General features: G+C 49.9%; 8 protein-coding genes and 1 non-coding gene across 9 annotated transcripts; 3 read left to right on the top strand and 6 right to left on the bottom strand.

Annotated features, from left to right (window-relative positions):
* Positions 1–322: 322 nt before the first annotated feature.
* On the top strand, positions 323–5779 carry ALT_1075 (putative sterigmatocystin biosynthesis monooxygenase stcW; the record flags this gene model as incomplete). Its single annotated transcript, XM_089599091.1, has 13 exons — positions 323–578; positions 649–842; positions 895–1059; positions 1110–1278; positions 1336–1404; positions 1458–2150; positions 2209–2393; positions 3625–3698; positions 3800–3873; positions 3929–4866; positions 4917–5008; positions 5062–5348; positions 5400–5779. 13 exons carry the CDS (start codon positions 323–325, stop codon positions 5777–5779), a joined length of 3576 nt encoding a protein of 1191 aa, XP_089456755.1.
* Positions 5780–6006: 227 nt separating this feature from the next.
* On the bottom strand, positions 6007–7034 carry ALT_1076 (putative short chain dehydrogenase/reductase; the record flags this gene model as incomplete). The annotated part of the gene is made up of 4 exons (XM_033564064.2): positions 6007–6227; positions 6300–6530; positions 6590–6931; positions 6998–7034. 4 exons carry the CDS (start codon positions 7032–7034, stop codon positions 6007–6009), a joined length of 831 nt encoding a protein of 276 aa, XP_033419955.2.
* A 381-nt stretch (positions 7035–7415) lies between these two features.
* ALT_1077 (putative extracellular exo-polygalacturonase) lies at positions 7416–9071 on the bottom strand (the record flags this gene model as incomplete). Its single annotated transcript, XM_033564065.2, has 8 exons — positions 7416–7451; positions 7503–7577; positions 7625–7726; positions 7778–7966; positions 8018–8178; positions 8229–8287; positions 8339–8705; positions 8762–9071. 8 exons carry the CDS (start codon positions 9069–9071, stop codon positions 7416–7418), a joined length of 1299 nt encoding a protein of 432 aa, XP_033419956.1.
* A 1830-nt stretch (positions 9072–10901) lies between these two features.
* Positions 10902–10999, bottom strand: ALT_t015. The gene is made up of 2 exons: positions 10963–10999; positions 10902–10937 (listed from the first exon to the last, which is right to left on the bottom strand). It is a non-coding gene; the product is annotated as a tRNA-Thr (tRNA).
* A 536-nt stretch (positions 11000–11535) lies between these two features.
* ALT_1078 (mitochondrial pyruvate carrier family protein) lies at positions 11536–12359 on the bottom strand (the record flags this gene model as incomplete). The annotated part of the gene is made up of 4 exons (XM_033564066.1): positions 11536–11722; positions 11782–11918; positions 12054–12069; positions 12160–12359. 4 exons carry the CDS (start codon positions 12357–12359, stop codon positions 11536–11538), a joined length of 540 nt encoding a protein of 179 aa, XP_033419957.1.
* Positions 12360–12830: 471 nt separating this feature from the next.
* ALT_1079 (L51/S25/CI-B8 domain-containing protein) lies at positions 12831–13316 on the top strand (the record flags this gene model as incomplete). Its single annotated transcript, XM_033564067.1, has 4 exons — positions 12831–12916; positions 12986–13092; positions 13164–13196; positions 13258–13316. 4 exons carry the CDS (start codon positions 12831–12833, stop codon positions 13314–13316), a joined length of 285 nt encoding a protein of 94 aa, XP_033419958.1.
* A 143-nt stretch (positions 13317–13459) lies between these two features.
* On the bottom strand, positions 13460–14735 carry ALT_1080 (DODA-type extradiol aromatic ring-opening family dioxygenase; the record flags this gene model as incomplete). Its single annotated transcript, XM_089599092.1, has 4 exons — positions 13460–13920; positions 13983–14143; positions 14198–14370; positions 14433–14735. 4 exons carry the CDS (start codon positions 14733–14735, stop codon positions 13460–13462), a joined length of 1098 nt encoding a protein of 365 aa, XP_089456756.1.
* An 863-nt stretch (positions 14736–15598) lies between these two features.
* ALT_1081 (SEL1-like repeat protein) lies at positions 15599–18375 on the bottom strand (the record flags this gene model as incomplete). Its single annotated transcript, XM_089599093.1, has 3 exons — positions 15599–15729; positions 15800–17954; positions 18043–18375. 3 exons carry the CDS (start codon positions 18373–18375, stop codon positions 15599–15601), a joined length of 2619 nt encoding a protein of 872 aa, XP_089456757.1.
* A 2223-nt stretch (positions 18376–20598) lies between these two features.
* On the top strand, positions 20599–21089 carry ALT_1082 (assembly factor cbp4; the record flags this gene model as incomplete). Its single annotated transcript, XM_033562176.2, has 3 exons — positions 20599–20636; positions 20714–20898; positions 20962–21089. 3 exons carry the CDS (start codon positions 20599–20601, stop codon positions 21087–21089), a joined length of 351 nt encoding a protein of 116 aa, XP_033418067.2.
* Positions 21090–22024: the final 935 nt, after the last annotated feature.

Here is a 22024-nt window from a genome sequence, read left to right on the forward strand (position 1 = left end):
AAGGAATACGGAGTTGCGTAGCTCTGTGGTCCATGGAGGAGAGTCAAGAATAGCAGTTGGGAAAAGTGAGCAGGGGGTAAGCGATTCGGAAAGGCAGGTCTCGCCGATCTTTGGTCTGGTTCGAGTGTTCTCATATTGGTCGTGTATCCTGGTTTTGTTTGTTATATAGTCTGCAAGGTTGTAGCTCTACCCTGGACGCCAAGCAGGCTATTCGGGTAACGTGCTCTCAGCATAGTGCATCTCGACTTCGTTTTCCCCTGTGCATGCCTTTCTGGATAACTTCTCTCTGACCTTCCTCCCCAATTTCACATATACAATCAATATGAAACGTTTCTTCTTTGGTAGCGGCTCCAAGAGCCAAGAGGCACGACCTGTCGAGAATAAGTGGATGGTGGAAGAGCGTTCCATCGACGAAGCCCGTCCCCTGAGAGTCGTTATCATTGGATCGGGCATTTCTGGGATCATCGCCTCCATTCGCTTCAGACAAAGGATCCCCAACGTGGATCTCTGCGTGTATGAGAAGAATGAAGATATCGGGGGCACCTGGTTCGAGAACAGATATCCCGGTTGTGCATGTGGTGAGGCTCGTCATCTTCCTGCGTGAGTTGTCTCGCGTCAATGACGACCGACCGCTTACGATGTTCGCAGACATCCCAGCCCATACGTATCAAGCTACCTTTGAGCCAAACAAAGAATGGTCGACGTTCTATGCTGCCGCTCCGGAGATCCACGCGTACTGGAAGCGTGTGGCTGAAAAGTATGGTTGCATGAAGTACGTCAAGCTGAAGCAGGGAGTCGTTGAAGCTGTCTGGGACGACTCGAAGAGCAAGTGGCAATTGAAGGTTGGTCCTCCGTACCTGGGCCATCGACAGTCAGTATTGACATTGAACGCAGGTCCAAGACATCCAGACAGACTCTGTGTATTCGGACGAATGTAATATATTGATCTCCGCAACTGGTGCATTGAACTCGTGGAAGTGGCCAGATATCCCAGGCTTGCACGACTTCAAGGGCAAGCTGCAGCATAGTGCCCGTTGGGATGAGAGCTATGATTATACCGTGAGTCGGCCTGAAATATCTTGAGAAACGGAAGCTGAACCTCTGGCTAGGGCAAAAGAGCCGCGGTGATAGGAAATGGATCGAGCGGCATCCAGATCGTTCCTGGCATGCTACCAAAGGTAGCTCACATCGACCACTACATTAGGGGGCGAACGTGGCTTTCCCCCACCTTTGCCCGCCAACATGTGGATAAACGAGGAGGAGCTGAACTGGAGAACTGTTTGTCAACCCATCCAGTCATGCCGTTAAAAAAAAGTATTGACCTAGTTGGAATAGTCTCGTTTACACCAGAAGAGATTGAAACCTTCAAGAAGGACCACAGCACCTACCAGAGGTTCCGCAAAGGTGAGTGCTTCTCGTTGAAGATACCGTGAGCATCGGTTCTGATTCAAGGGCAGAAATCGAACTCGAGTTGCAATCAGTCCACGGTGTGACGCTACTTGGCACACCTGAACAGATCGGCGCGCGAGAGGTCTTCTTACAGAATATGAAGCGCCGACTCTCGAGGAAACCTGAACTGTGCGAAAATTTGATACCTTCATTTCCTCCTGTGTGCCGACGGCTCACTCCAGGCCCGGGATATCTTGAGGCTTTGACGGACGACAAAGTGGACGTCATCACAAGCAAGATCGTCAAAGTCGATGCAGAGGGGATCATCACAGCAGACGGACAACATCATCCCACGGATGTCCTTGTCTGCGCAACTGGGTTCGACACCACATTCACTCCGAGATACCCAATCATCGGACGCAAGGGTGCCACTCTAGCCAATCGCTGGCAGAAGACACCAGAGACCTATCTCTCCCTGGCTGTCGATGGATTCCCAAACTACTTCGTCTGCTTGGGGCCAAACGCGGCACTAGGCGAGGGTAACCTGTTGCTTCTGATTGAGAAGGAGATCGATTACTTTACGCTCTGCGTGCAGAAGATGCAGCGTGATAACATCCGAGCGATGAGTGTGAAAAAAGAAGCGGTAGAGATGTTTACTCGCTACTGTGACCAGTACTTCTCAAGAACGGTGTTTAGCGAGAAATGCCGTAGCTGGTACAAGGGAGGGACCGAGGATGGCAGAGTCACTGCATTATGGCCCGGTACGCTCCCTTGATATGAACAAGTGCCGTATTTCCGTTATCACTAACGAAGCCATAGGTTCCTCGCTTCATTCAATGAGAGCTCTTGCGTATCCTCGTTGGGAGGATTACACGTATGACTATGTCAATGCCAATCCAAACGGCTGGCTTGGAGACGGCTGGACGGAGAATGAAAAGTTGAAGAAGATCAACGTGGATTATCTGAATGATGACGAAGTTGATTTTCCAACAAATGTCATTGCGGTATCGGGTCAATGAGCATGGTCATCCTGGCAGTCCACTTCTCAACTTAATGCTGGCTTGAGAGACTGTATGCGAGAATCCATATTTCCCCACCGAGGGTTGATAGTAGTCTGCGTGTGATAATATTGAAATATGACACCACTAGGCCAGAAAGGCGTCCGGACAATGTACTATACATGGGTGCCTTAGAATAGAGAACAAGCAATGAGGCCAAGCTAATAGTGTTTGGACCAAGCTCAAAAAGGCAACCGGTGTACCAGAAAGTGAAGGGAACCTGCCGGGAAAAGACAATTGCCGCTTTCCGAAGGAGCGACTCGGTTCCTTTTGAGATGACCTCACGGGCGATTGATTACCTATCTCGGTCTTGTCATTCTATACTGTCATGGTATTACGTACGGTTAGACCCGGCTTAAGACTCCATGGTTCATAACAGCAGATAGGAGAGTAGGTAAATTCACCGGTTACTTGGTTGGAGGAGAAAATGAAGTATCGACGTAGCTATTCGGTTAGCCACAAAAGTTTCTTTGGCAGGAATTGGCGACTGGGGATTGAGCATCTTTGTCAGTAGTAGTGATGAATATCCCTACTGCTGCAGATAATTCTCATCTTTATTAACGATCCCGACTACCATTCTCCCATCTTAGTCCAGTGCAGGAATGAGCGCATCATACTTAGCTCTATCCTCTGCGGTTGATCTCCTGTAACTCCGCCTCCTTCGTCCCCCTCTAATTTCCCTCCCCTCTCCCTTTACCCCAGACTTCCTCCCCATCCCTCGAGCTTCTCCCCGATGCGCGCCAACGCTTCTTCTCCTCCATTATGAAGCCTGATTCCGACAAACATTTTCGTTGCACCATCTGTCAGCGAGGTTTTACACGCATTGATCATCTGAAAAGGCATCATCTTCGCCGTATGTGGTCTTGCCTCCCATCCAGCTCTCCCTTGCCGCTCCGATCGTAGGAATTTCGCTATCACACTTACAGTCTGAAATCAGATTGACTGACTCGCTGGAATAACTTCTTAGATTCCGGAATCAAACCTTACTCTTGTGTCTTCTGCAATGACTCCTTTGCTCGTTGGTATGCTGTGCTTTTCGTGATTCTCTCACCGAATGAAATGTGCCAATTGCGCTCGCCGCTTGGCACATCTCTTTTGCTGTTCTGCTCACTGCGCCTCCACGCTAACATTTGCCCTCGACCATGCTGCAGCGACAACCTTCGTGACCACTACTCAGATTGTCCTAAAAGGGGGGATCGGCAAATCCCTGATACGGGACAGCGAGGGAGAAGACGACATGCTTGCCGATCGGTAATTCGACATTGCTGCTAATTGCGTGGAATGGCCGCTAATCATCCCTCACCTTAGTGCACGTCGATGAAATTGCGGTGCGACGGGTTAAATCCCTGCAGCTCTTGTCAGAAACGAGGGATCGAATGCAACAACGAGCGAAAAAAGCAAGTCTCGAGCCAAGGGACTGATTCAGGTATGACCTATCTCGTCCTTCAGACATCGCGGTCGTTGACTTTCCAACTGGGCAGACGCCTTAACAGAGAAGCGCGAAGACTACGAACAATCGTCGGATCGTGGATCGATTAAATTCCTTCTCAATGGCGGTACCGATAGTTTCACGCAGCAGTTCCTCCTTCCTCCGCGCAGCGATCGAACACGCAGCCTCGAATATCACAACAAGAAAAGTCTCGAAGACGCGGGGAGTTCCATTCTCGGATATGAGTTGAAAGATGGTCGGACAGATTATGCGCCCACATTCATCGAGTCCGACGCTGCTACCCTGAGCTTCTTCCAAGATACTTTCATTGACTTCTTCAACGGCCCCTTTGGCGATCCTCACAAGCTACTGGACGACCCATACGTCGGGCAGGTTGCTTACCATGCTGTCGTTCCGCCCGGACAGGATCCCAACCTGACACTATCAGGGCAGCAGCTTAGCTACGAACCTGAACGACCCTTCGCCACCGGAATGATACAATCTATTCTCGCAAGGGCCTGGTCCGTGCCCCTTGACGCGAAGGCTCAACAGGAGTTGTCGACAAATCTTAATTTCCTTCTGACGACAAGCCGTATTCGCAAATTTGTGGCAATGTACTTTAAGTACTGGCAACCGAGCTGTGCGATGCTTCATCGCGCATCCTTCGATCCGGAAGTTGTGTCATTACCCCTACTTACGGCCGTCACATTCATGGGCGCCATGTACACCAATGACGAGAGGGAAGCATATATTGCGAAGCGAGTGCTGGATTTCGCCGAGCTTTTCATATTCTCCAGCGAGGTTTATGCGTCGGAGACTGAGATCAGCTCGATGTTTTGTGGGAATCGATGTCTAGACGACGAGTCCAACGACTGGGTCCAATTCCAGAATTTCCAAGCCGGCTTCATCATCGTGGTTGTGCAATACTGGGCTGGAAGTCGCGTATCACGCAATAGAGTAATGGAGAACAGATTCAGCGAAGTCATCAAGGTGGGTTTCATGGTGGGAATTCCGCGAATGCTACTAACTTTAGCGTGCAGGTCGCTCGTCGAATCGGACTCATGAAATGCCGTCATATGCCCCATGATCCGATGGACGAGTACTCGTGGATCCAGAAGGAATGCCGCATTCGGTATGTCTATGCCCATCCCTAGTTTGTGATTAAGGCTAACAGAGTGCCTGCAGGACCGTGAATATCATATCACTCCTCGACTGTGCTTTCTCGTTTTACTCAAACTACCCCTGCCGTATATCCCACACAGAAATGGAATGGGACTTTCCGTGCAAAGAGGCAGTCTTCGACTCGCAGCATCCCTTTGTGGAGCCGAATTTCCGATTCGCACGCGATATTCCCATCTCAAAAGCCTTTGACAATTTGTTTGAAAACCCGGCCAGCGAGGATGGTTCACAAGTCCATGTTCCAGATCATATTGCCGATATGACCGTCCTCGATATGTTTATTCTCATTCATTGTATGTTCACCCCTTCCCTTACTCATTGACGATGAACTCACACTTCTCCAGTACTGTATGCCTTCATAAATACACACATGACCCTCCTGGCTCCCTTGATACACAAAACACCGTTGCCTAATTCAAAAATACCACAAGGGCCTTCAACGCCCACAAAAACCCCTCGAAGTGCCATTCCGGAAGACTCCACATTAGCCGGTATCCGAACAGCACTGTCACGATGGCGCGATCATTGGTTGGCACTGCGAAATACAGTCTCCAGCCACGAGTGGGCGTCCATGGGCTTCTACAAGAACGGCTACAACTTTTGGCTTGTGTCACAGCTCCTCATCACGAAGAAGAAGAGTGTCGATGTGGTGATGCAGATGGAGGTGAAGTGCGAGGATAAACTGGAGAAGCTGAAGGTGCTGCTCCAGGATGAGAGCGATTGACTTCTTGATGGGCTGATTAAATGAAAAGGGATAAATGGGAATAACGACATATATACCGGGTTTCTTTGGTGTCTGGCGTTGATAACGGGATGGTTCTACGATAATGAATTGATGTATAATAATGTCAGCGGGCGTTAAATCCACCCATTGGAAAGCAACCTACAGGTCTAGCAAATAGCTACAACCTCTTCTTCACGACTCCGTCATCCTTCTCCACATACAATCTACTACGCATACCCCAGCTTCCAAAACATCTCAATATTCGTTCCTGTATCTTGATCGACATACGCCGGCGGCTCCGCAAACGTCACCTCCTCCCCATGCAATTCAAGCACTTTCCCCGTCAACGAAGCGTCCTCAACAAGCTGCGCAACCCCCCTCGCAGCAGTCGACATGGGCGTAAGAATCATAGACCTGAACAGCGCAGAATCCGGCGCAATATTCGTCTCTACTTCAGTCAGCTCGGCTCGCACCCCTCACTAAGTCCTTCTGAACCTCTCAAGAAATCAAGCAAACTAACCAATAACAGCCGGCGCCAGCGCATTAATCTGGATTTGCTCCCGCTCCAGGGACCGCGCAAGCGAGCGCACCAACCCAATCACACCGCTCTTCGTGGCTGCGTACAGCGGCGCAATCGGGAACGGGTAGATCCCTGCGTTCGACGCCGTGCAGATGATACTCCCCTTGGAGAGGCCTGTCTCTGATTCTCTTGGTGCGTTTTTCACCATGTAGTGTGTTGCTAGCTTAACCGCTATACACCTCATTAGTCCTTATTGAAAAGTGAACAGGGGAGGGGAGAGGCGGAAGTACTATATATCACCCCCACAAGATTTACATCCAATGTCCTCAGCTCCGGTTTCGAAGGCTTGACGTCGTGGATGTCGGCCAGCAAGTCTCCCTTCTGCGTGATACCGGCATTCGCGAAGACGATATCGATGTGTCCTTGTTTGGCGACTACCTTCTCGAACGCGGCGGCTTGGCTTTCCCACGAGGAGACGTCGCATTGCGAGAAGGATAGGCTGGCGGAGGGGTACTCGGCGCGTAGCTGGTTGAGGATGGCAGTGCCGTCGGATATGTCGAGGATGGTGATGTGGGTGTTTGCTTTGGGGGCGAAGTAGCGGGTGATGCCTAGGCCGATGCCTGAGGCGCCGCCTATTTAGACTACAGTGTTAGATCTGTATCCTTAGAGGTTGTGGGTATGATTGGATGGAGTCGGACCGGTTACGATGATGCTTATGTTTCTTTGCGAGGCCATGGTTGAGGTGTTGTTTCCTCCGAAGCACTTCTTCTTTCTACGGCCTGGTTGATATACTATGCCAATACTCTGTACACCTTACAAGCTCTGTAATTCTCTTCGAGGTCATTGTAGTTTGTACAGGCTGCAGGCTACAGCGGAATTGTGCCGTACCCCGCATATACTGGTGCTCCACCTTGCGGGGGATGGGGTTTTCCCGATTGCTTATTGCTAATAGCTGACTGAGCTTCTTGCTTTCGGTATCTGTATGATGGGGTCATGTTTCAAACGAAACGAACAGGCAGCCTCTTTACGTCATGTAGATTGGTAATAACAATAGTCCTATTATCAAACACTATCTCTGTCTAAAGCAGATAAGTACATTCCGTCCCAGCGGAGCGTCTATGCGCAGTTGACGTCCAGAAGGCTCTTGTCAACCTAGTAAACGCGGTTAGCATGTCCCGTACCCTGGCTACGTGCAAAACTTACATTGGTGCAAACAAATTCGTCCGTTCCCTTAGGACTCTTGACGTTGATGTTCTCGGCGTGGATGTCGGAGCAAACCTGAAATCATTAGACCAGATACTTTCGGAACATAGTGGCGCACTTACATTCGGGCTGGAGCAAACGATTGTGCCGACGTCGGGGTCGCGCTTGCCGGATGTTGTTCCTCGGAAGTTCTTGAAGTGGACGTCTGAGATTGTGAGGTTGCTCTGTAGATTCGTCAGTTCAACACGATTATAAAGAAGAAAGAAGGGACGTACAGGGTACTCGTTGCACAGAGTCAGGTTCTTCTGCCCGTAGCACTGGGTCACCTCGATAGCCCAGTCGACGTTCTCAATGTACATCTGGTTGTAGGTGATGTTCTTCACCGATCCCAGGCCACCGCCGCCCTGCAGGTCCTCAGACATGGCGGATGAGACGCCGGGCCAGACCTTGATACGAGCACCATCCTAAAGACCGTCAGCTATTGAGGGATTTCAGAGGTGGTGTATAATTCCTACCGATGCATTGTACATGGAGATGTTGTAGACGAGGACATTCTGCACAATGTCAACCTCGCCCTTGTACTGACCAAGGGAGCCGACGGAGATGCCGTGAGAGCCATTGCAGTGAAGGTTCTGGACGAGAATGTTGGTACTGTTGGGCTTGAAGGACACGCAGTCTGTATGCTGTATCAGTTTGTTTTCTTGAAGCTGGGTATAGCAGATATACCATCGCCGTTGTTGATCACGGAGTTTTGAATGACAATGTTATCAGAGCGGTAGGTATCCCTGTGGAGATGGTCAGAATAGAGATAGGGGTCCAGAGCAATTGAGTCTCACCATCCGTCAGTGTTCTTAGCCTCGTTCTTGCTGCTGCTGTATCCGGAGATATCGATGCCGTCGAAGATCACATTTGAAGAGTTGGCGACAAGCTGGTACCACTGAGGCGAGTAGCGGAGCTTCAGAGGCCCGATTGTTCCTCCCTTCAGGCCGATGACTCCGAACAGGATAGGACGCAAGATGAGCGCATCCTTTGCATAGAGATCGTACCAGACCTGTCCGTTGCCGTCAAAGGTACCGCCACCATAGACGTTCACGTCCTCACCACCCAGCTGGAAGAAGGTCGTGGCATTCTGGAAGCCGTGCTTGAAGGAGTGGGCTTGCCAGTAGTCGGTGTCATTGGTGAACTGAATCTTTCCCAGAACCTCTGTTTTATTCAACATAAGCAATGGTCAATTCGAAAACGATAGTACGGATCCTTACCCAGGTCAATGTGCTTAAGGAACGTCATGTCCAAGGCAGTACCAACGGTGTATACCTTGCCGGCATCGAAGACAACCTTGCCGCCATTGTTGCATTTATGCAATGCTTGCATGATGTTCTTGGAGTCGTCCTTACCATGGCCGTTGCTAACAACATGGCATGTCTTTGTTCGCGGCTGACTGGGAGGTAGAGGCCGGAATGGGTGATTGGGCTTGCACGCATCGTTCCTCGAGCGAGTAAAGCCTTCAGCAGAAGGGCTCAGGGAGAGCAATAAGCTCACGGCCTGGACAAAGCTATACGAGAACTTCATGGCGATTGACTAGTATGTAATCTCAAGAAAGGTGGCCATTTGCTTGAGAAGAACCACTGGACGAGAGAAGACTGCGGGTCACAGGGATGACATTTATATTTAAGTTGGATTCATCTTCAATCTAAATTAATCCAAAGTGCATATCCCCAGCATGCACTAGTATTGACATTTTGTGGAGTTGGGGGTGTGGAAATTGCCATTACCCGGGGAGCACCCCGGCGGAGCAATTGTGGGGATGGGGAAGCTCAAAGATGATGCTTCTGCAGGAGTCTCAGGTCGACAACCCCAGAAAAAATAGTTGAATTGCAAAATACTAATCATCTTAGCCCGCTTGGCTTTCCATATCAATACTCAACATTGGTTAGAACACACGTCTAGAAGTTCTGATAGGAGGGATAACTTTGGGGTGAAGAGAGATTCTTCCGATTGGAAGGAAAAACTATGTGGTCCTTCGTAACTTGAAGCTCTCAAATGTCCGCTGAACCTCCGGCTATATTATTCGTTGATAGTTGATGGTTGATGGTTGATGGTTGAGATGGATTGCAATTGACTGCGAGCTTGTCTCTACGTAAGCAAGCTGATTAGTTCCATGTTCTCATTCGCCATGCTCTCTGCAATACATCATCTCAGAAATAGACAAGCGTATTTCGTCAAGCCAGTCGGAAACAGGATCAGACAATTTGGCCTTCGTGCTCACTGCAATTAAATTGACAAAATTCAATTCTAGTGATGGCGCTCAAAGGATTGAGGCTAAATCCTTTCGCAGTACGCGTAGGCACCAGGGGCAACGGAATTAACTGCCCAGCACCTATCCTGCAACTCTTTCACACGTGCTAGGACCATTGTTGCTCGAAGTCACGGATAACATCAGGAAGATTTCCTTCTAAGTACATAAGGCCTTCATGTTGCCGTCATCATCAGGCTGTCAAACCAAGCCTATTAGATCCATAGCTAAGAGAACAAGCAATGCTAGGTCTCTTGGTAGGGCTAAGCCCGCTGCTATACACTTGCACATTGGTTACCGATTAACCAGTTGGCTGAACAGAAGAAGCTCCCACTCAGACTTCAATAAGCTTCAACTGTTTGTTGAGCATATCTGGATATCTTTCAGTTGCTATACAAATACCAATCATAATTCGAGTAGTTTATCAATTGGATAGTGATCATCGAAGCTCTCCTTATCCTCATTGCATCGGTCCATCTTGATCTTCACGAGCTCGTTCATCTCGTGCTGCTGTTCGAGGTCCAAAAGCTGTATACGGTCCCCAAGAGAAGTAAATGTTCCATAATACCGGTGGTCGATGTATGTCCAATAGATTTCATCGAACATGGAGCTGTATCTTGCTGCTAAACATACCCAAAATAATACAGTCTCCATAGAGCTTTCCATCCGTGGAGAGAGGCGCTGTGACTCGGAGAGGAGGTCCTGTTTGATCAGAAACTGTCCAGGTATTAATAGCTTTGCATCGATCAGCAAGATTCGAATTTGCACGGCCTGTGGCCAGATTTCCAATCAGCTTTGCTAGGATTAATCGTCCGAACAAATAAGAGATGCAACATCGTAGAGGCCAGTCATTCAGTGAAGCCCGTCTGCATGATCCAATGACAATGACAGTCCAAGGTCAGCATAAGTGTTCGGAAGTTCACAAATATATAGATGGAATCCCCCGACTCAACTATAACCAATACCGCAGAAAAGAAAAAGAAATAAACAATTAAAGAGATTTCTCAACAGACTCAGACGATGAAAGTCCAAAACATATTAAAAATGATTTGAGATTGATGAAGAGGCAGATCCGCAAAAAAAGATGGTTGAGTTGGAAAAAGAAATGCACAAGAGGGGAATTGAACCCCCGATCTTCGCATAGCGATCTTAACCCGATAGGGTAGATACAAGTGCGACGCCTTAGCCACTTGGCCACTCGTGCTATTTCTTGGAAGAACTGCGCTCAGCAAAATTTGTATAGGAAGATACACAAAATTGCGACAACGCCACCCGTCTGCGTCTTCTTACCAGGTAATTTGCTTCATGAAATCAAGCTAACTCTTAGAAGAAGGTCAAAATCATACAGGCAAGGCCGATCTAGACTGACTGTGAATGGCGGAAACACAATGTCACAGACATCAGGCTTTTCAGTCCAAATTTTCCGCTGATAAGGCTCTGAGCCTGACTCCAAACAAATCGAAGATTCATGGCCTGAATACAGCGATGACTGTCATTTTTGGTAAACGTATAAGCATGGCATGCAATGACCGAAGACTCCTAGTTCTATCAAACCTACACAAGTGATTCTTCAATGCGCAAGATAAGGCGCATCTTCTATTAACCAATTCATCTCATATTCAAGGGTGAGTATATACAGTAGTGTGCGACTTTTGCTTGTAGTAAAAAGGGATATCTCTCGTAGTCGTCCTTGTAGTCTGTGATTGCATGCGAGCATCCCCCAATTTAACAGGAAGTCCATTACGTAGACTTCTTGACAGCCGCCTCAGCCTTACCAACGGCGGCCTTCGCCGAGTCAACCACCTCGTGCTCAATATCCTTCAAGGCCTCCTTCGTCGATCCTCCTTCCAAGCTGCGGCGGTACATGAAGATCCGGGTAACCTGGACGACACCGACACATCCGAGGAAGAAGTTAACAGCAGCAAGCCTGACTGACAGTTAGTACGTTCAAGTCCAGGGATATCTGTAACAATGAACAAAACATACAGAATGTTGCGGGGCTTGATGATAAAGCACCAGCGAGTCCAGATAGCACCAGTGGCCATCAGGGCAGCGTTCTGAGTAAGGGAGAGCTTCTCAGCGGGACGACCAAAATCGGAGATACCCGCAATGACCAAAGCCCACTGTTTTCGACGAAAATAGTGTCAGCGATACGTTCTCAACCCAGTATTCGACAATCTCCAAGCTACTAGATATCTCAATGCGGAGTAAGGGTGGTGATGACGGCTGTGGAAAGAGATAGTGTCACGGATCTATACCTTCATGACAGGCGCCCTACCCGATTTAAATCATCCATTGTCAGCATGTTGATCAACAAAAAGCGAATATCACCAATTGATTGCTCCACCATATGTCCGAACTTACCAGAAGTGAACGGTCTTGATGCCGACAGGGCTGTTCCATAGACGCTGGAATGTGCTCTGTTGTTGGGCGGATGCCGCACCGGCATCAGAGGTCTGGAAACGGCGTCCCTGGGCACCAGGCCGACGGAAGGGACCATAGGCATTACGGAAAGCAGCCCGGGTGTTCTGGAAGAAGCGCAGACCGATACGCGAAGAAGACATTTTTATGCGTTGTCACGGCGGAATTGATGACTAGGTTTGAAGGGTCCTGATCGAGGAAGGACCGGTAGTCGGGATTGAGTGGAGAGTGACGGGGTCTTTGCACAGACTGAAGCGCAAAGTACTATCAAGAACCCCACAGAGTATGAGTGGAAATAGCTAAGTAAGAATAAGCAACGAAGCACGCGAGGGTGTTCCCGTAGAAGGTATGAGTATCAGATATCTCAATATGGGTATTGCCCGACCTCGGCGGCCCTGTTGGGAATGCGGCTCGTTCTCCGGCTGAGGTAAGCAGTGACAATACGCTTGACCATATCGGTCTATATGCGAACTCCGACGGAATCATCATCAAACTGCACCCCTCGTCGGTTCTCTCGCGCTCAATATCCCAATTGATACCCATTGCTCTCGCTTACGGGGGGATAGTTCCTTTCGACCGCATACATCTTTGTCTCTTGTTCACTCTCTTACATAATGTCGTCCAAATACGCCTTCTCTAAAGGACTGAAGGAGCTCCGCTTCCTTTTCTGCCAGACTTCGCAGCAGAGCGCTGCTACACGGTAAAACTCTGGCAATTGCGGTGCTGATTCTGAACTCGATTACTGACTTCATGACTTCCCGAATCATAGGTCCTTCCTGCAGCGCGCGTACCCCACTATGAAGAAGCACAACCCCGAGACTCCCATTCTGATCCGGGAGGCAGCAGGCACTTTGCCCAGAGTATATGCTCGATACGGTACGGCAGATAGTCACAGTGAAAGAAGTCAATGGAAGAGCAATTGGTGCTAACACAGCTATTACGAACAGGATTTGGAAAGGAGAAGCAGGAATCGCTGTCCGGTACGTCTCGGTTATGACCTAGTGTACAAGTGCTTCAACTGACATCTGTGGATGCATTCAGGCCTTTCGGATCAGCAAATTGAAGAGAAAGTCTCCCAGCTGGTCAAGGAGTCCTCGTAGTGCAATTGTCACGCCGTCTTATATGTTCATGCACCGTTTTCTTCCAGCTGTCCAGTACTGTATCTTAGATGAATCCAAAATGCTTCGACCACGTTCAGGACGCAAGTGCGATGGGAATTTCTATCCATTTTCATTTATGCTTACTACAGCGCGCTATTATCGCCTACGTCACCAAATCTATACTGCGCCCAGCTCATACTTCCCTCTTTCTGCGTCCAGAGTCTCTTTCCAAGATCGTCTCCCGCAGCACCAGCTCCGATATAAATGGGCAGCAGATGATCAAAGGATGGATGTGCTTGACGGGCATCGGGTCGCTTCAGGAGGTCTATCATGGCCTGCTCTCTTTCCGCAGGCGGCTTCGTGACAGCGTCCTTCAGAGCCTCGTCAAAGCTAGCAGTGTACGGCATTGGCTTGGGGTTGCCCCAAGTGAGCTGCAGGTCGCGCAGGTTGTGGACTGCCATTCCCGATACAATGATCAGGATATTCTCATCGCGGAGCTTGGACACCGCTTGTCCGAGTTGGTAGTGCTGAGCAGCATCCTCGGTGTTGAACAATGACACCTGCACGATCGGGACGTTCAAGGGGTTGGAGTCGGGGTCAAACGCTGCATTCCATGCATTACTATTGCCCCACCAATTCACGCAACGGACACCTCGAGCCACTTACCGCACTTGAAGCTGGCCCAGACACCATGATCTAAACCTCTCTTGACTCCCTCTGCTTTGATGCCCGCCTCGGTCAACGCATCAAGCACCTTGTTCGCAACTTCCTTGCTCCCGACATTAGGAAATTTCTCCTTGTAATAGTGGCTCGGGAAGCCGTAGAAACTACACAGCCAACTCAGCAAGCATAACCAAGCACGCTGTCACGATTTCACGTACTCGTATATAAGATCCGTCATCTCAGCCGTATTCACCTGGATCGTGTTGCGACCAGCCTGCCAATGCGCAGAGAAGACCACAACAGCCCGCGGCTTGACTTTGGTGGTGATCTCGCGCCCGATCTCACCTAATTTACGGTATGCCGGGTGGTCTCGGTCATACATGATATTCGGCTGTAGCACCCAGTCAATCGCACCATTCCTCGACCTCCGCGCAACAAAGGAGGAAGACTCACACCCCCATGACTCAAGAAGTAAACCGGAGTTCGCATCGTGTTGTCTGACTTCGGAATAGCAGAGCTTGTCGAGATGTCTTTCTTCACCACAGCAGCAGCAGTCGCCGACTGCGTTCTGAAGAATCGTCTAAACCCGAACACCTTGGCGGTGGTATTGATATTGGTATTTTCCGCGCTGAACCCGTAGCCGAACGCAGCGAGTAGTACCGCCACGAACAGAGAGACAATTGAAAGAATCACGAGTTTCTTACTGCTGTGTTGGTCGCTTGTGCTGGGTGGGGGAGTATCGGCAGATGAAGACATATATCCGTGACCGTAGCTCTATCGGATAAAGCGGACGGGAATGCTGTCAGCCAGGGTTGCGTGGACGACAATATATACAATAGCACACAAAGCTCTGGACGAGATGCTGGCAAGTCAGAGGGCTGAATATTTGAGAATAACTAACTAAACATAGATTTGTCATGAAGAGATTGCGTCTTCGACTTTGTCTCGAGGCAATTGTAATCAATACTAAGCTAATAGTCCCATCCGTTCCGCTGTAAGCAAAAGTGCGGAATCAGCCCGCTCTGTGCTTTTCATGTCGAACCATGACAATGTCGGCCCTACTATGGTGTGCGATATCTATAGAACTTACGCACTGTCAGATGGGATATCTGGATGCTGTGGTGTCTCAGATGTCAGTGGAGGACATATTCGAATCTGCAAGCTCTCCATACAGTGACTCAGTCACTGCCGGATAAATGGATCTGGCCGGGTGCATCGGACCGGTCCATCATGGCGTTATGATCAGCCTTACGCGACATATCAGATTGTCGCGGTTCTTGACTCTTTTCATTTACGCGGTACCAAGAGGACAGAGCAGAACATGAGGTGAGGATGGAACATGGCCATCATGCCTTCGGTAGATCACAATAAAAAAAAAAGGGAGACAGAAGAGCAAATGTACAAGCGGAGCATTCGTCTCCAAAATGGCACCTTTTCAACATTATACATTGGGTCAATATGCGGAGTTGGTAATGTCATTAGGGGTATATGCGTCATATGCAGGCAAAACAAGCAATCTAACCGACGAAAGAGAGCAACGCCATATGATTAAAAACAAGGAAAAGCCCAGGTGCATGAGGAAGCCAACTTCGTGAAATACATGACGCATGAATCCGAGTTCACATGAGGACGCAATCGCCCTCGCTCTGTTGCCGATTGACAGCGGAGCGAGAGAGACGGGTCTTTTGCATGCGAGCCCCGCCTTTCTTGATTTCCTCGAGACGCTCCCGAGCCTTGGGAAAACCTTGGGCTGATGGGTTGAAGTAAACACATTAGCTTGATACACAGAGCCCGCAGACAGAAGACGGGAAAGAACTCACCAGCTGCTCGCCAATACCATCTTTTGGCATCATCCAGATTGGCGGCGACTCCAATGCCAACTTCGGTGAAATAACCCATCGCATATTCTGCCTTGGCAAGACCTGCGGTGGCTGCTTTGCGCGCCCAAAGGTAGGCCTCAGTGTCGCTTTGCTGAAGAATGCCTTCAGAGCCTGTCAGATACCACCCGCTCAGGGCAAGCTCACTCTGGTGCTCCCCTTGTGCTGCAGCGTGCGTGTACCAGAATATACTCTGTCGGGGATCCACCGGACAACCCATCAGGCCGTATTCATAGGCAGCACCAAGTCGGAATTGAGAGAACTTGTAACCCAGCTCCGCAGCCTGATGGAACAGTTGGCTGGCATACGCTTCGTCACGAATGACGACGTCATTGTCAGTTGCGTTTGCATACATAAGCGCAAGCTCATGGAGAGCATGGGGGTTTTCTGGGTCAGCACGCTCGGCCGCGCGTTTGAGCCATGAAACACCCTCGCGAGGATTTTTGGCTTGGCCTAGGAGGCCCTTGACGAGAATCATTCCCATCTTGTACATAGCAGGAGTATCTCCCAAGGAAGCAGCGCGTTTGTACCATTGCACTGCCTTGAACGGATCTCGCTTCGTTCCACCGCCTTCTTCTTGGCCAATCTCGCAGCACACGGCAACCCGATAAGCGGATTGCGCGTGCCCTTGCTTTGCTGCGGAATGATAGAGGTTGAAAGCTTCCTTCGGGTCTACCGGCAAGCCCAATAAACCCTGGCCGTAACAATCCGCGAGGTAGAACTGAGCATCTGCATAACCACTGGATACCAACTTTTTGACGATCTTGTGCGCATCCATGATGTATTTTTCTCTAGCCCTAGCTTTGGTTTTTGGATCCATCCTGCTATTTTCGACAAGGACCGTCGAGGCCTCAACCAGTTTCTGTGCCAATAGAAGTTGAGTTTTCGGGTCAGCAGCTTTGCTCCGTACCACTTGCTGCAAGCGCTCAAGCTCTTGGTGAGTGACAGGCGTAGGCGCGGGGTCCGGCTGAGCGATAGGCTGGGTCTGCGGGACCATGGAGGTTGGAGATCCCGTTGTGTTACTATTGTCGTACTGCCGCACAGGAGGTGGCTTGCTCCCCTGGTCGTGCCCTGGTCGGAAAGGCGCAGGGTGATGAGGCAGGGCGTCCGGATTCTGTTGCGAATCGAACTCGTTCATCTCATTGACCATCTGTGATTGCTCATTTGTAAATCCAGGCTGATTGACCCTGTAGGGTCGAGGAGGTCCGTTTCCATAGGCAGGAACGGCAGGCCCTCCACTGCCCTGTTGTTGCATATATTGATTATTCATCGGATCCTCGTAAGCATCCGGTTGCCCATTGTAGCCATGGTCCATACTGCCTTGAGTTCGGACAGGGGAAGCTGATGGTGGGTTACCGGGTAGGTCGAATTGGAACCCTGCACTATCAAAGTGGTTCGGTGTACCGACCCCAGCAATATTGTGTTGCGACTGAGGGTACTGATCGGTAGTACCGTACTGCGTGTTGAATGCTGCATACTGGCCTTGGGAGGAGGCGGCAGGGTCAGCAGGTGCTCTCGCTTTCGGCTTCGGCTGTTCTAGCCCTGGTAGATTCTCGTCGATGACCTTGCCGCCGTCAGGGATAGCATCAAAATTAGGCATGTCGGACTCATCGGCATGAGCGGTTCTGTAATAGCTCAGTAGTTCATCGGTATCACTGTAATCATTCGATGAGTTAGGGTCCTGGTAGGTGGGCTGCCCAGGATATGTGGGTTGGGCAACAGAGGACGTGGGCGATGCCGAATGAACGGGCATCGTAGCACTTCTGTTAATGTAAGGCACCGGTGGCGGCTCACTGGCGGAAGTGTAGGACCGCTCATAGGCATCCGAAGGTCGCCGGCCAGAGCGTCCTGCACTGGCCGACCTCATAGGACCACCAGGATAGCCCCCCCTCCCTCGACCAGGCGATGTAGAACCGGCTTGCCGAGGGACATCGCGTCTTCCGTGCGAAGTGTGCGGGCGATCGGGAGCGCTGCCGGGTGGCATCTGGCCATTGAGCTTCATTGCCGCCATACCGTTCTCGATACCTCTGGTGCCGGGGGCGCCGCGCGCCTCTTGCGCTGGAAACGTGGGGAACGGGTTATCCCATGCCATTCTCTCCTGCTCCGGTGCGGGCGGACGTCCAGCTAAGCCTTTCCATCAATACTTGCTCAGGGAAGTCGGTTGTGCATATATCGCTTTCACTTACACGGTCTCGTCTGGTCCTGCCTTGGAGGTCGTCTCCTGTCTCCGTAGCCGCGACGACTGTCGGGGCCGGGTGGTGGTCGTCCATTATAGGCATAGCTTCGATCATGAGGCTGCTCTGCAGGAGAACCATAACCTCCACGAGGGGGTCGCGGAGGGCCGCGCGGGGCCCCATGAGATCTTGGAACAGCTCGATCGTCAGGGTAACCGTACCCGGCGTTGTCGTAACTTCGGTCACCACGAGACCCATAGTTGTAGTCACTGTATCCTTGGTCATAAGACCCGTCTTGCATCTGACTTGGCGCCGGGGGTCCTCGTGGTGTAGGGCGAGGGCCATAGTTTCTGACCGGAGGAGGCCTCTGCGACTGAGGCGGGGGGTATGCCATTATCGGTGAGAGCTCTTATCGATTAACGGATGGTTCGGTAGTCGTCGTGAATTGATGGGTCGGCGCCAGGCTTGATCTTTCGTGGTCTCAAGGAAGTAAATGATGACAAATTCACGGCGGCCCCGCAAGAACGCTTTTTGGCGAAGACTTTATAGCATCCATAACACCGTCAGTCCAGCGCGAACTAAGAGCCAAACGGAGATTAGGAGGAGGGGTGTGGTGCGGACCTGAGAATGACCGAAAGCGGCCTTGAACGGCGGGCAGAAAAGATGCGGAGATACCGAGTTACAAGCACACAAGGTTTCAGCAAGGGGGGATGAAAGAAATGTAATCCACCCGATCATGCAAGTAGTGGAGGGCGCGCAAATCCTGCATTAGGAAAAGATACATTATTGTCAGCGGATAGACACTTTTTGGCGATCTGTCGCAACAGGACTACTACTGAGATCCTGAGTTGCGATCGGACTGACGATGCGAGGACTGACCAGTCGACTATCCACGCGCAGCAATGCTGATTCTCCGGATTGGAATGAAGCTGAAAATCAACGGCGAATTTAATTGCGAACGAGAACGAGCGTCTAAGGTGAAAACCACCACCTTCTGTGAAAAGAGCGTGTGACCAAGGACAAACACCCTCGGGTTTTGAGAGATTGACAAGAGGGACGGCAGCAATTTATTTTGACAATCGCGGCTCACTAGTTTCTTAGTGGTGGGGTTTGGAGCAATTAAGGATGAAAAAGAAGGAGATACTCAGGTAGTCTTGGATCTCTTTAATTATTACTCCGTAGACCAAGAACAGAGAATCCAAGGAACCATTGCTCTACCTAAGAGCTAAGTAATAAAAATCTACAGTGGATTATCCAGTATTATTGTTATAGACACAACTCGTCAGGCTCCCTTGAAAGAATAAAACGTAACTGCAGATTACATGCAAGATTTGATTAAGGAGAACATTTACTTCCTAAACACCCTTGGCTGCGCTTGCATGGTATATCGAAATGCATACGAGAGGATACCACCAAGTGCATATCCTTGAGTCATTAGCCTTTCGTCGGCTGTATTAAACACTGTGTGAAACAGTGATGACAATTCTAATCCATCCTTATCCCTTGACCCACTTGCTTTATTCTACATTTCTGTGGACCAGAGGCCACTTTCTTGATGCCTTGTGGACGCGAATCTAACAGTTATTATTGATAATCTTCTTACTACTAACTTAGTATCTTCTCATTGCCAGTGTAAAAATCCATATCTACTGCCAATACATGTGATGATGTTGTCATAGGCTGACGCTCGAAGAGTAGTGAGACAAGTCTCATGTCCTCCGTACTCCGTATGATGACACTGATGGAATATCAATTAGTTGGTCATCCTTGTGTTGATCTTCAGGGGGTGATTCCTGAGATGTCCCAGTTGCATCAGCCATCAGGCAAGATAGTTCTGCGCAGGACATTATGAGATCGTGCCTAACGATTGTTATCGAGATCCGCTTATTGATACGTCCCTTGCATAGTATAGAGTACTGTAATTTAGCAGAAGTGATCATCTGCACCATTGTCAGGGGATTTCTGTAACAGCTTCAAAACGTGAGCACTTGAAGCTGATCCGCAATTGATTGCTGAAAGGTACGTTTCTTCGTGCTTTCCTGGTAATATCAGCTAATGCTGGATGAATACTCCGAATGTAAGAGTGGAAAGTGAGTACCCACTCCACCCTACTCCATACAGTCCAACCCTGTTAGTTGTTAGCGAATCGGCGCTGCGGGAGGTGTGGACTGCGGAGAAAGGGATTCAAATCTGAACACGGAAAACGAATACGACCGGTGACGATTCGGAGAGAGAACCGTCAACTGTGCCACATGTGCTCATTGAGCACAGCCTCAGCAGCTAAGCCACAGATTGGTCGTGATTGCCGATGATGTTCCCACCTGCTACCGAGCTACTGATGCTATCCGATAGAAGCGAAGGTCATAACCGCTCCACACATCGAGCCGCTCTCCTCTAAACTGGCTGCAAACTTGAAGTCGGCTCCGTCATATCCGAGAGTGTCGCGGAAACGACGTTGACTAAAACACCTCTCTCGACATCGGCATCTTTCGTCCCGACCTGCCTTTTTCCCGTGCATTCATATTCCTAGCAGAGTGTCGTCATAGCTGTTGCTGAAAATAGCCCACTATGTCTCGGACAGGAACCTGGCTAAAGATGCTGGTCGCGTAAGGACTCTCTTTTAGCATGGTTATGCGATTTCCCGTTATGCGCCTCTGACAGTTGTGTCTCTCTCTGTCGACAGTGGAACCGTGATCTGCGTCGGCGGCCCAGCATTCGTCCAATCCATTCGACCTACCGACGAGGAATTATTCAAGCGATACAACCCAGATCTTCAGAAGCGGAGCTTGGAGGAAGGCGATCGCCGCGCTCGAGAGTTTGATGAATATGTTACGCGGTTGAAGCAATGGTCCAAGTCCGATAAGTCGAGTGCGTCCTTAACTACACCGGTTGGCATCTAGGAGGTGATTTCCTAATATTTCTGCATTACAGTTTGGTTCGCTGCGCAGGAACAGCAAGACCAGAAGCGCGCGGAGATCGAGAGTCAACGGAGTCAGGCGAAGGAGGACGCCAGGTTACAACGGGAAGAGATGCGGAAGGAGTTGCTGGGGGAGAAATGAGCCGTTGAATCTGGCGCGTTTGCATTGAAAATCAGATTGCCATGAACGGCCTGAGTAAGATCTGCTTAGCAGAGCATTTCCCCTATCGTCTTCACTTTGCTTGTATTCATATCCATTACTGATGTCCCCGGTGCTACCAAAAGCTTATGTATATTATGATGTGACCATTTTCAGGAGCCATCCGGCTAGGTCGGTACCAACCCTTTCTTTCTGAATCGCAAGAACATGCGTTGCGTGCCTTAAGGGACCTCTGACTATCCCCTCCGATCGAGCTTCCCTCGCATCGGAACAATTGGTCTGTATCATTGCAAGTTAGCGATGAGACTACCAGTGCGTGATTGAGCTTGGGTGTATCCGATTCAGAGGGTATGATGGCGGACTGGAAGCACTTTGGGCAATCGTCACAGAAGTACGCAGAGAAAAGATCGATAACTGTCTGATCATAACTAAGCATCGAGTGGCTCGGCTCCTGTCCTGTAGCCGAGGAGACAAGCGAACGACGTAGGTGACTCCTGGATACGACGTGCACAGTACACCTCATTTCGCCCATTTATGATAATGGCGGTAAATCAGAGTCCTAATCAGCGACCGAGATCTTTCAAGCGTCTTTTTGCGAGTACGTTTTCTGAGTTGGAATCGCTGCAGAAAGTCATCAGTGGATGAGAGCTATTCTTGTTCCCGACCGGATCCACGGGACAACATCGTTCATGGTCTGAGTTATCATGATGATCATTTTACACGGAAGACATGGTAATATGTATACATAGGACCAATGTAACGACATAGGAACGATCCTTGACGCATGCCGAGCACAGTACGGAGTAGATAAGTAGGCATGGAGTAAATCGATAGGTCTTGGCGATTCGCGGAGATGTGGGTTGTCTCCTTGGCTCCGGCTCCGCCGCAGCTATACTGTCGAGATGACATGGAGGGAA

Source organism: Aspergillus lentulus (genome assembly GCF_001445615.1).
Source record: "Aspergillus lentulus DNA, contig: Alt01, strain: IFM 54703, whole genome shotgun sequence".
Lineage (NCBI taxonomy): Eukaryota > Fungi > Ascomycota > Eurotiomycetes > Eurotiales > Aspergillaceae > Aspergillus > Aspergillus lentulus.